This window comes from Bos indicus x Bos taurus, chromosome 29, assembly GCF_003369695.1.
Source record: "Bos indicus x Bos taurus breed Angus x Brahman F1 hybrid chromosome 29, Bos_hybrid_MaternalHap_v2.0, whole genome shotgun sequence".
Taxonomy (NCBI): Eukaryota; Metazoa; Chordata; class Mammalia; order Artiodactyla; family Bovidae; genus Bos; species Bos indicus x Bos taurus.
This window is the reverse complement of record NC_040104.1, coordinates 39,644,580-39,657,752: the sequence shown is the minus strand read 5'-3', so window position 1 is coordinate 39,657,752 and position 13,173 is coordinate 39,644,580. Positions and strand designations below refer to the sequence as shown.

Sequence of the window (13,173 nt, the reverse complement as noted above, 5' to 3'; positions counted from 1 at the left end):
TTTCTTTGGACAGCAAGGAGATCAAACCAGTCGATCCTAAAGGAAATCAAGCCTAGATATTCATTGGAAGGACTGATGCTGAAGCTGAAGTTCCAATACTTTGGACACCTAATGTGAAGAACCAACTCACTGGTAAAAACCCTGGTGGCTCAGATGTTGAAGTATCTGCCTGCAATATAGGAGACCTGGTTTCAATCCCTGGGTCAGGAAGATCCCCTGGAGAAGGGAATGGCAACCTACTCTAGTATTCTTGCCTGGAGAATTCTATGGACAGAGGATCCTGGTGTTCATGGGGTCGCAAAGAGTTGGACACAACTGAGCAGTTAATACTTTCACTTCTGATACTGAAAAGATTGAGGGCAGGAGGAGATCAGGGCGATGGAGAATGAGATGACTAGAGAGCATCACTGGTTCAATGGACATGACGTTGAGCAAACTCTGGGAGATAGTGAAGAATAGGGAAGCCTGGCATGTTGCAATCCATGGGGTCACAAATAGTCATGACTTAGAGTCTGAACAACAATAACAAATACATTCATTATTGACTGCTCTTAAGTAGTCAGATAATACCCAAGGAACATTGGAGTTTTTCAAAGAAACAGAATTAGAAGTCAGTAGTACAAAGACATGAGATCTTAGTGGCCATGGTTGAATTATTAACTTCAGCCTTTTAGTGTATAATTGTGAGAACAACCCTCTGAAAATTCAGAGTTTTATTAGTTCAGTCAATAAAAATTGGTAAGATTTACCTTGTCATTTGCAGTGGTAGTATAACTGTCAATTATACTTGATCTGATCTTAACACCCAACTTCTCTAATTGAGTGCCCTAATTAATTTTTCTGGATTAACAACTAATTTCTTATTCCTCATCTCTTTTTACCCACAACCAGGACTTAATCAAACGATTGTAAATTTAGTAAGCTGTATTTGTTGTAAGAGTATATAGAGAAATTAAATATTCAGTGACAAGGGACTGGTTAAATGACCTTAGTGAAATATTATTTAGTCACTTAAATGGATAATTATAAAGATTTTCTAATTGTATAAAAATGACTGAAAATATAAAGTGAATAGGAAAAAAATGGAACATAATATGGAAACAAAAATGAGCCATGGTGATGGAGATTAAAAAAGAGAATATGAAAATAAGAAATAAGTGCAATGGCTTGTGAATTTGAGGGAGACTTTTAATTATGTATTGCATGCAAATTTTAGAGGGCTATATGTACATTGGTTATCAATTACTGTAGTCTACAGGAGTAAGTATGAAAGCTATATTAGAATATAAGGTGTTCAAATTTACATGCTGCAACAATAATGTATTCCTTGTCTGTATCTATAGCAAATTAAGAGCTACTTTACTGCAAAGTGTCTCACATTTGCTATGACTCTAGAAGGGGCCGTTGCCTCCTGAAGTCAAAGTTCCTATTAACAAATAGGAAAATACACTTATTTGATGGATAAACAATATTAGAGCAACAGTACCAGAAATAGCAGAATGGAAACACCCAAATTTCACTACTCCGTCAAATCAAATGTTTTTCACATAACCTGTTTCCGTCCGTTCTTTTTTTTATGTGTGTACAATTTTTATAATGGACCATAATTATCTTTTGCATTTTCTCATATTGCACAGTGTCAACTTTTATTTCATCATGACCATTTTAGTTTCTAATAAAGGCTGCGTTTCTTAGAAGCAAAAAATGTAAGGCCCTTTGAATAAGCAGAAGCATAAAGCACTTGAATTCTTGCAATGCAGGGACAAGCCTGAGTGTTTTCCCTGACCTTCCTTTGTCTGCTGATGGTGCAGTTTATGGCTTTGCATACAAGGCTGTTATCACCTGATTTCCATTTGAGTCGTAAGATGATAACGCAGAGTACAAGGAGAACTGGGTTTAGATGACAGCCACATCATTTAATGTCTACTTATTGTTTCTACAGGGAAATTCTGGCCTGGGATTCAGTATTGCTGGAGGGACAGATAATCCCCACATCGGAGATGACCCTGGCATATTTATTACGAAGATTATACCGGGAGGTGCTGCGGCAGAGGATGGCAGACTCAGGTAATGATCTGAAATGTTAGAATTATTTGGAAAGTAAATCTGCCACATCAGTAAGACATACCTGTGCCTTTGGAGAATAACAATTCTCCAAAAGTTCTGTACTTGAAAGAAAAGACTGTCAAAGCAAGCTTTCTGTAATGACTTTCCAGATCTCCTGTTGAATTTCAACTAGTATTTAATTTGTGTTTGTTGATGGCTACCACATTCAGCATTGGGCCAGGCAGTGGGAGGAAGGAATATGGATGTTATCTTTTGTTCCATGGGGTCTTCAGTCTGGTAGCAAAGAAGAATAGTATGAGTTGATGAGCAAATAATAAAATGTGTAGAAAATGATATACTGTAAGTAGTATTAACAAAGAAATGCCATATTACGCACCTTGTATGTATTGATGGATTTGGGGTTTTCTGTAGGAGTTGGGATGGAAAAGAGTCTAAAAAGGTACTCCATGAGAAGATTCCAGGCTGAGTCAAAAAAATAAGGTTTTTCTAACCTCACAAACCTAAATGAGAACACGGATGGAGAAGGAGCATGGGGTCCCAGTAAAAAAAGGAAACCAGTTTGTCTTAGATGAAGAACACCAGCTGAGGTTGGAAATAGAGCCAGATCCTGCTCAGCATACAATAGTAATGGCTTGAGCCAGGGTCCCTCTCTTTAAATAACTAAAGGTTGGAACTTCCCTGGAAGTCCTGTGGTGAAGACTCTGTGCTTCCAATGCAGGGGGCTCAGGTTCAATTCCTGGTTGGGAAACTAAGATCCTACATGCCACGTGGTCCAAAAATTAAAAAAATAAAATCTGAAGGTTATTTGTCAAAATGAGAGTCACCCACATGGGGCTCTTAGTCAATAATACAAAATTGTATCAGAAGTCAGAACACCGGCTAAAAGAATTATAGAGTGAACAAGTAGGAGAGACTTCCCCTGAGGAAAACATGCCCCAGCCTTATTTTAGCATGTGCGTGCTGAGTCATATCCAACCCTTTGCCACCACATGGACGAGGACCACTAGGCTCCTCTGTCCATGGGGTTTTTTGGGCAAGAATGCTGGAGCAGGTTGCCATTTCCTACTACAGGGGATCTTCCCAACCCAGGGATTGTACCCGCATCTCCTGTTTTGCAGGTGGATTCAATTCTTTACTGTTTAACCATTGGGGAAGCTACTAGATTGTAAATCTCCTTAGGTCAAGCAGTTATATATAGATGTGAGTTCATAAATACTTTCTGAATGAATGAATGAATTTTTGCATGAATGAATAAGTAAAATGAGAAGGGAGAGAAGGGTAAATCAATAAGTAGGGAGAGAGGGTAATGCAGACCAAGACCGACAGTTAGGAATAGTTTTAGCTTGCATATGTGTGTATGTATTAAGTTGCTTCAGTCATGTCCAACTCTTTGCAACCCTATGAACCATAGCCTGCCAGGCTCCTCTGTCCATGGGATTCTCCAGGCAAGTATACTGGAGTGGGTTGCCATGCCCTCCTCCAGGGGATCTTCCCAACCCAGGGATCGAACCCCAGTTTCTTATGTCTGCTGCATTGACAGGCAAGTTCTTTACCACAAGCACCCCCTGGGAAGCCCTTGGGTTACATGGAACCACCCTGAAGTGGTGACCTAAGTGGCAGATATGTAAGCTTCATTGCTCTTCCTCAGGGTGCTTTTTTATGAAGCATAAAGAGGCCGGTTTGCTGTTTTTTATAAAGCAGCCAAGGACACTTTTTTGGTCTCCAGTTGTTCTGATGCAGTGATTATTTTTGATAGCTGCACCTTTGCAGTTTGTCAAGGAACATCACACCTTTTTTCAGGTACACCTGCATCTCCTATCAGCAAGAAAGGAAATGAGTGGCACTCCCACAGGATTCACATGCTTTTTGACGATAGAACTTTCAGGCTGAATTGACATAACTGATTTCTGGGTGAGGGGACAACATCCATGCTGCAGAGTGAGAGATTAGAAATAGATGTGTAATTCTAAGAGTCATGGTGGGGATAGTATTTGCTAATATTGGACCCTGGACAAGCTCCATTTTTTGTTTCATTTATTTTTTTAATTTTATTTATTTTTTTAGCGCCAAGAAACATTTTGTATTGGGGTACAGCCAATTAACAATGTTTTGATAGTTTCAGATGAACAGCGAAGAGACTTAGCCATACGTGTACATGTGTCCATTCTCCCCCAAACCCCTCTCCCATCCAGTCTGGCACATAACATTCAGCAGATTTCCGTGTGCTATACAATGGGTCTTTGCTGGTTACCATTTTAAGTACAGCAGTGTGTATATGACCTTCCCAAAGTCCCTAACTGTGTCTTCCCCCCAGCAGCCGTAAGTTCATTTTCTAAATCTGTGAGTCTTTCTCTGTTTTGTAATAAAGTTAATTTGTTTCATTTCATTTTAGATCCCACATATAAGCGATGTCATATGATATTAGGAGAAGCTCCATTTTAAAAGTTCAGAAATAAAGTTGTTAGAGGAAACTTCAGAAAAGTGGACCATCATCATTGTTTCATACCATTCTTTACCTAGAAGTAGGGAAGCTTTCACCTCCACCAAATTTCCGCCCTGGGCATCAGATAAAGTGGACTTTATGTGATTATGCTACAAATAAGAATGAAAAATGGCATCTCTGAGAGTGCCGCCACTCTGCGTCCGCCTACAGAGATAAAAGGCAGTTCTGCTGTGTTGAAAGCATTATCCAGTAGTTGTAAAGAACATGATCATAGTGGCCACTAACATTTATTGATCTCTTACCATGTGTGGAGCATCATGCTCACGAAGGTAGGATGGATAGATAGGTTGGTGTGTGGGTGGATGGATGGATGGATGAATACACAGACTGAAGGATAGATGGATAGATGATGTAAACAGAGATGTAGATACACCCACACACAATCTTCTATATGCTTAAAACAGCCATATGACGTAGTTATAGTTATTATGGCCATCATAATATGGACTTAGGAAATTAATCAAATTTTTTAAGATCACTCATCTTTCTTTGAATACATTCCAAAATCTGTATGTCACTTATATACTCTCTAAACTCTTATTCATTAGTAGAATCCCCTACCTCATGGGACCTTGGCCTAAAAATTCCCAAATATAAAGTTTTACACATGCTAATGGGAAATTCTGAACACTGCAAAGTTTGCTATTTTTCTAATGAGCCACAGTTGTTTTTATTATGAACTCTACCCACGGGTCTTAGTCCTGGCTTCCTGGAATCAGGGAGTGGGGATAGTATTTGCAAATATTGGACCCTGGAGAAGCTCCATTTTTTTGTTTCATTTATTTGTTTTTATTTTATTTTTATTTTTTAACACCAAAAAAACCATTTTGTATTGGGGTACAGCCGATTAACAATGTTGTGATAGTTTCAGGTCAACAGCGAAGAGACTTAGCCATACATACTCATGAATCCACTCTCCCCCAAACCCCTCTCCCATTCAGTCCGGCACATAACACTGAGCAGAGGGCTGTGACTGTGAATATTACCCGGTGAGGTTGTGCAGTGAATGACCTGAAAAACTCTGAACAGTGATCCTAACAGGAGCATTTCTCCAATCCACATCACAGCCTTGTACCTGTGTGAGGACAGCTCTGGAGTGGGCCTCCAGCTCTTCATGATAGAGCCTTGCTACTACCACTGAGACTCTTTCCCACCTTACTTCTTTCTGCCATGAACTTGGATGGTTTGGAGGCATCTGAGAGCTCAAGAATAACAGTTGAAAGTCTGGCATTATGACATGAAGGATAGATTTCAGAATTCACCTTTTTATCTGGTTCAAAGCCTACATTTTACAGATGGGGAAACTAAGGCTCAAACAAGTGATTTATCCTGAAGCATCAATCATTCAGGGGTCAGTTTCAACTAGACTCCAACTGTCTTGACTCAAGAAAATAACATTCTAAGGTAGTGTTTAGTGTCAGTAACACTCAAGCCCATCTAAGAATCTTTTCTCAGTGTGGCAGGAACACTCTTTGAAGCTGGACCAGCAATGTGTGAAGAGTACTTTCTGTCTCACCATTAATCTTTTTGAACAAGGTAACAACACACAGAAATGAACTCTGGAAAGATGTTGGCTCTAATACCTGTATATAAACATATTTGGTTTTGGAAAAATTTAACTCTCTTAGGTACTGTTTTCTCATCTATAAAGTGATGATGATAATACTTATTCTGAGGATTCAGTAAGATAATCTAAGTCCCTAGCTGTACCAAGTCAATTTCAGCAGCGTTTGCCCCTTTTCCTTACCAGCCCTCTCCTCTCAGTAGTGTTTCCTCTGTCATTTTTCCATTCCTTCTTCTTTTCCCTGTGGTGTTCCATTCCCTCTCCTCTCATCCTTTCCACCTTTCTTTTAGTTCCTTTTCATTCTCTACGGCCTTCTCTAAACTTCCTGTTGCTATCTTTTCACATCCCCTTTTCTCTTGATGATAACATTGAATTAAAACCCATTTAGCTATGGTACTTAAAGAGGTCCTATGTTTCTCTTCTCAAGTTTCTGATACAATCAATCGAATCTGCTGTTTCCCTTACTTAAAAACTAAGCTCACAAACTAAACATACTTCTGTTTTTTTTGTTTTCAACCTGACAAATTGTTTGGTCTATCCTATGAGTTAGAGACTCATAAAAGTTTTCTAATGTATACTTGTCGTTATAAATTTTACTTTGACAATTAAATAATACTAAAACTGAAAGAGTAGCTGAAGCCTATAAAAGTGAGGTGATGGGTCTGCTCCTAGGAGAGTAGTAATCTGGACTCTATACTAGTGGATAATAATTAGGTCAATATTCATAATAGCAAGGACAACACAATACCTCAATGTGCCAACAATTTCTGGCACATTAGCTCATTTAAAGGGCATAACTTGATGAGAGTAATATTATTACTCCCACTTTTTAGGTAAGAAAATCAAGGAACTGAGATAAGCGGTTAAGTACCTTAAGAAGGTTGCACTGAGAGTACATGTTGGAGCCATAATTTGAACCTAGGCAGCCTGGGTCTAATGTCCATGTGAAAGTGAAGTCACTCAGTTGTGCCTGACTCTTTGTGACCCCATGGATAGTAGCCTGCACCAAGCTCCTCCGTCCATGGGATTTTCAAGGCAAGAGTACTGGAGTGGGTTGCCATTTCCTTCTCCAGGGAATCTTCCCAACCCAGGGATCAAACCCAGGTCTCTCACATTGTAGACAGATGCTTTACCGTCTGAGCCACCAGGGAAGTCCATGTATTTATGTTCTAAGTTATCCCGCAGGGTGGGAGAAATGTTATTTCAAAGACACACAGTGCTATGCAGCATTCTCAAGATGACACTCCTCAGGATTCCACACACTAATCCATACAACCTGTGACTATGATGGGTTGTCACTCCTGTGATTGGGTTACATTGTATGGTGTAGTTGACATAGGATAGGGAGAGTATACAGGTTAGCCTGATCTAATCACTTGAGCCTTAACAGCGGAGAGCTTTCTCTGGCTGGTAGCAGAATGGGAAGTCAAAGAGATTCAGAATCAGTGAAGTACTCAACATTGTTCCTGGTTTGAAGATGGAGGAGGCCGCATGGAAAAGGAAGAGGATGGCCCCTAGGAGCAGAGAGAGGCCCCAGCTGATGGCCAGCAAGGAAGCAGGGACCTCCATCCCACAACTGCCAGCAACCGAGTCTTACCACAACCACATGAGTTGGAAGAAGACCCTGAACTCCAGATGAGAATGTAGCTCGGTTGACACCAGGATTTCAGGTTCCTTGGAGGAACCTGAGCAGTGATTCCAACCCCACTAGGCCAGACTTCTGACTTACACAAGCGGTGAGCTAATAAATAGGTCATGTTTCAAGTTGCTAAACCTGTGGTAACTTTATAAGGAGGAATGACGCACTAACATCCTCATTATTCTGGGAATTCTGAGTTCATTATGAAAAGCCTTCCTGTGCGTCCTCAGTCACACCCAGTGTAAAATGAGTGTGCAGGTTTAAGATGCAGATGAGGTGAGAGGTGACTTTCTCCTTAGTTAGATCAGATTCCAAACTGAACTCAAGTCTCAGTGGTTGCCTCAGAGGAGAGATGTAAGATAAAGAACATGCTATTTGGTGTAGCGGATCTGGGTTTCAAATTCTACTTTCCAGCTAAGTGACCTTGGACCTCTTTTTAAGCTCTCTGTGCTCCAGGTCCCTCATTGGTAAGTTGGAGGTAGGAGCATATGTATCAGGAAGCTGCAGTAAAGATTAAATAAAATAGAGAGTGTGAAGAAGTTGTGTAAAATTCAAAGGCTCCCAACACCACCCAATCCACAGAACCAGTCATTTAACAGAAAACTGAACTTAAGTCACAAGGCTGTGAAAGCCAGGAAGGGTCACTTACAGAGAACAGAGTTCTAAAATGACCTTCAGTGGCCCCGTCCCCTGAGTACGGGAGGATATGTGAACATGGTATTATGTCACTCCTATGAAAATGTTTCTTTTTATGACAGAAGAGATTTCATAGGTGTAATTAAGGTGCCTAATCAGTTGACCTTGAACTAATTAAAAGGGAGAGTATCCCTTGTAAGGAGAAGGAAATGGCAACCCAATCCAGTATTCTTGCCTGGAAAATCCCATGGACAGAGGAGCCTAACAGGCTACAGTTCATGGGCTGGCAAAGAGGCGGACATGACTGAGTGACTTCACTTCTTCATTTCATCCCTTGTAAGCCTGATCTAATCCAAGGAGTACCCTAAAAGTACAGATTTACAACACTGTAAATCAACTATACTTCATTTAAAAAAAAGAAGAAAGAAAAGGAAAGTACAGAGATTCTCCTGTTGATCTGGATGAGGCAAACGTCCATGTCAGTCAAACAGCTGAGTTCTGCTAATAACCCCTTGAGCTTGGAAGAGAACCCCAACTTCTGGAAGAGTGCAGTTTGGCTGACACCTTGATGGGACCCAGAATAGAAGAGTCCATAAACTGTGTCCAGATTTCTAATCCACTAAAACTCTGAGATAATAAATGCAAGGTGCTTTAAACTGAATATGTTGTGATAACCTCTCATGAAGTAATAAAAAGTTAGTATGACTCTATGGCATTCTGCACCCTGATTTTGTGCTGTAGACGGGCTTGTCTCTGCCAGCACTACCACACTCTGATCTTCAGAAATACTGATCAAGCTTCCTGGCCAGACTCAGGCCCTTCACACACCTGGAGGCAAAATGTGAAAAGCATTCAGAAACAAGGGAGTGGATCGAGGTCAGAAATAGGGAAGAAACGGTCCCTCAAGGAGAGGGACAGCAGAGACAGAGGTGAGCTGCAATTCCTTGTTACAGCTGATGGCTGGAGATTTGAACCTCAGGTGGGAGAGAGGGAGAGAGTCAGAAGCTCTAAGGAGAATGTGAGATGAGGACTAAGTTAAAAGGCCAGCAAGACATCATGTAATGGTTTAAAGGAATTTCTTTGGATAGTGATCTTTTTCCTGTGCAGTCTCTTTTTAAATATAATGTATTGTGTACATGTTTTTATGGATATGATAATTGTCCTTGTGGAATATGTATAAAATGCAGAGAGTAGACAAAAGCTACACAAAACAAAACACTTTCATTTTTACACTAAATAATATCAACATCTTTGTTGATACAAAAGTATTAATATTTTTGTAAACTTATTTCTGGTATTTTTGCTATTCTATTTGTCTTTAGATCACACTATATATGATATTTAGCATTTGTTTAACTTTGCATAAATTTATTTCATAAACTTTTCCCTAAATCATTTAAAGAAAAAAACCTTTACATATATTTTAATTTCTGTTTAATAATATGTTTACTATATACATTGTTAGGAGTTTTAGGTTATTTTCAGTTTCTTAGCATTTCAAGTAACTGGCAATCTTTTGGAAGACATTACTGACTCTGTTTTTCATAAATTCTTTAGAATATATTTCTAGCAGTAGAATTTCTGCATCAAAAGGTATGCACATTTCAAAGAATTTTGACATGTATTGCTAAATTTCCTTCCAGAAAGATTCTAGTTCCACCAACAGTCTTAGAGAGGGCCTATTTTACAATATGTCATTAGCATTTCATGTGCTTGAACATACATGGTTTGGGGCTATTGGCCAAGGCAAACACTGGTACCTTTCCTTGCTTTGCTTTGAATTTATTTGATTAACAGAAAAATTGAACTTTAAAAAAATGTAACATTCATTTATATTTTTTCTTCTAGAAGTAGTTATTTAAATTTAATAACATTCCTTATCTTTAGTGTAAGAGCATTAGGTTTTCTTCCAGAACAAAATAGGTACATTTCCATGTTTTGAAGGATAATTTTTGTTTCAACTTTGGTATCTGAATCATAAAAATGCCCTCTGTGTGGCTTCAAGTCCCAGGATTGCAGAGGGCCAATATTGATCTGACATCCTGGGGAAGAGCTGTCACATGACAGTCTCTACTTGATGATGCAGCAATGACATTCTACACAGCAATGCATTTATGAAAGCCACTCACAGCACAAGCAGCATGCAGTAGCAGGCAGAAGAGACAGCTGCTTGTCAATTTCCTGACAAGTGACACAGTTTAACCTCTTCAGTTCAGTTCAGTTCAGTCACTCACTCACGTCTGACTCTTTGTGACCCCATGAATAGCAGCACGCCAGGCCTCCCTGTCCATCACCAACTCCTGAAGTTCACTCAGACTCACGTCCATCGAATCAGTGATGCCATCCAGCCATCTCATCCTCTGTCGTCCCCTTCTCCTCCTGCCCCCAATCCCTCCCAGCATCAGAGCCTTTTCCAATGAGTCAACTCTTCACATGAGGTGGCCAAAGTACTGGAGTTTCAGCTTTAGCATCATTCCTTCCAAAGAAATCTCAGGGCTGATCTCCTTCAGAATGGACTGGTTGGATCTCCTTGCAGTCCAAGGGACTCTCAAGAGTCTTCTCCAACACCACAGTTCAAAAGCGTCAATTCTTCAGTGCTCAGCCTTCTTCACAGTCCAACTCTCACATCCATACATGACCACTGGAAAAACCATAACCTTGACTAGATGGACCTTTGTTGGCCAAGTAATGTCTTAGCCCCCAGCATAATCATTTCTACTCCCAGACAAGATGGAGAAAAAAAAATTTTTCCCTTAAAGTTCATTGCTTCATTTGTTCCTTCTGTGTCTGTTTACAGGTAGGGTTGGCTTTGTCCTCATAAAAGCGAAGAGAACACAACCCCTGGTTCTTAACTGCATTGTCCTTTGGTTGACATTTGGCAATTCATTGTTTTGTTTTTTCATTAATTTATACTCATTAACTCACTGCTGCTGCTGCTGCTGCTAAGTCACTTCAGTCATGTCCGACTCTGTGTGACCCCATAGACAGCAGCCCACCAGGCTCTGCCGTCCCTGGGATTCTCCAGGCAAGAACACTGGAGTGGGTTGCCATTTCCCTCTCCAATGCATGAAAGTGAAAGTGAAGTCACTCAGTCAATGTCCGACTCTTCGTGACCCCATAGACTGCAGTCTACCAGGCTCCTCCGTCCATGGGATTTTCTAGGCAAAAGTACTGGAGTGGGGTGCCATTGCCTTCTCTGTATTAACTCACTAGTAATTTTTAAATAATTACATGAAGAGGAAAAGAGAGGCAAAGGGGAAGAAAAGGGAGAGATAAAGGAAAAAGAAAAAGAAGAAACATTAGTGATAATCAAAGATGAAAGCATCACATAACTTGGAAATGGAGAGCACAAACCTAAATTTAAAATTTTTTCCGTGCCAGTAAGAAGCTCTAAGCAGAGCAAAGGGAGTGATTTTCAAGCATCACAGTCTGAAACTTACTCCCAAGACTCACTTTCAGACTGTTTAAGGAAATAATAGATGACCAGTAAGTGAAACAACATAAGAGATTGCAAAATCCACAGAGAACCTCTTCACATTGAACTTGCATTAGTTTGGATGATGGCAAACAAAACCCTTGAGTTACCAAGTCCAACATGTCAACTTCCATCAAAGGGGTAATTCTCACACCAAATAATTGTGATAATGCCTAATGCTAAATTTTCCATTCAAAGACAGAGACTCTCAGTGTTTTCAAAGCCACCTGGACTTCTCTTTTGTTATTGTTTTGAGGCAAAAGCGGCACATAAGCCCAACTGTTGCCCTTAATGAGATCATCTTCATGAGAAGGGTGATTTCATTATCCAGGGAAAAGTACAGTTGCATCTGATTAGACTCATTCTTATCCTTCCATCTCTGCCCACAGAAGGAAAAGGAATAAGAGAGCACAGTCCTCTGTCCTTTGATTTCCTCTGTCAATATTGTGTGTGTGGGCTTAGTCACTCAGTCATGTCCGACTCTTTGCAGCCTCATGGACTGTAGCCCACCAGGCTCCTCCATCCATAGGGATTCTCTAGACAAGAATCCTGGAGAGGGTTGCCATGCCCTCCTCCAGGGGATCTTCCCAACCCAGGGATCAAACCCGGGTCTCCCCGTATTGCAGGTGGATTCTTTACCATCTGAGCACCAGGGAAGCCCTCTATCAATATTAGCAGCCCTAAATATGTTGATAGCATGCTTAGACAAGAAAAAACCAAGTAGCAAGTAGTTCTGTAGTACCTGGTAATGACAAGTCCTCAACAGTTTAGAACTGTTGTTGTTCAGTCACTAAGTTGTATCTGTGTGACCCCAAGGACTGCAGTATGCCAGGCTCTCCTGCCCTTCACTATTTCCTGGAGTTTGTTCAGCTTCATGTCCATTGAATTGGTAATGCCATTTAACAATCTCATCCGCTGCCCTCTTTTTCTTTTGCCTTCAATCTTTCCCATGGCTGCAGTCACAATCAGCAGTGATTTTGGAGTCCTAGAAAATAAATCTGTCAATGCTTCCACTGTTTCCCCTTCTATTTGCCATGCAGTGATGGGACTAGGGGCTTCCTTGATAGCTCAGTTGGTAAAGAATCCACCTGCAATGCAAGAGACCCCTTTTTGATTCCTGGGTCAGATGGGACTAGATGCCATGATCTTAGTTTTTTGAATGTTGAGTTTCAAGCCAGCTTTTTCACTCTCCTCTTTTACTCTCCTCAAGAATTTCTTTAGTTCCTCTTCACTTTCTGCCATTGGAGTGGTATCATCTGCATATCTAAGGTTGTTGATATTTCTTCTGG

General features: G+C 40.4%; 1 protein-coding gene across 15 annotated transcripts in view; it reads left to right on the top strand.

Annotated features, from left to right (window-relative positions):
- DLG2 (discs large MAGUK scaffold protein 2) overlaps window positions 1-13,173 on the top strand; it is a 2,318,993-nt gene that overhangs the window by 1,591,939 nt on the left and 713,881 nt on the right. For all 15 annotated transcript variants that reach the window (XM_027532391.1, XM_027532387.1, XM_027532386.1 and 12 more), the window contains one exon: window positions 1,943-2,067. In XM_027532391.1, coding sequence (XP_027388192.1) covers window positions 1,943-2,067 — 125 coding nt within the window. The remainder of the gene's footprint in view (window positions 1-1,942; window positions 2,068-13,173) is intronic.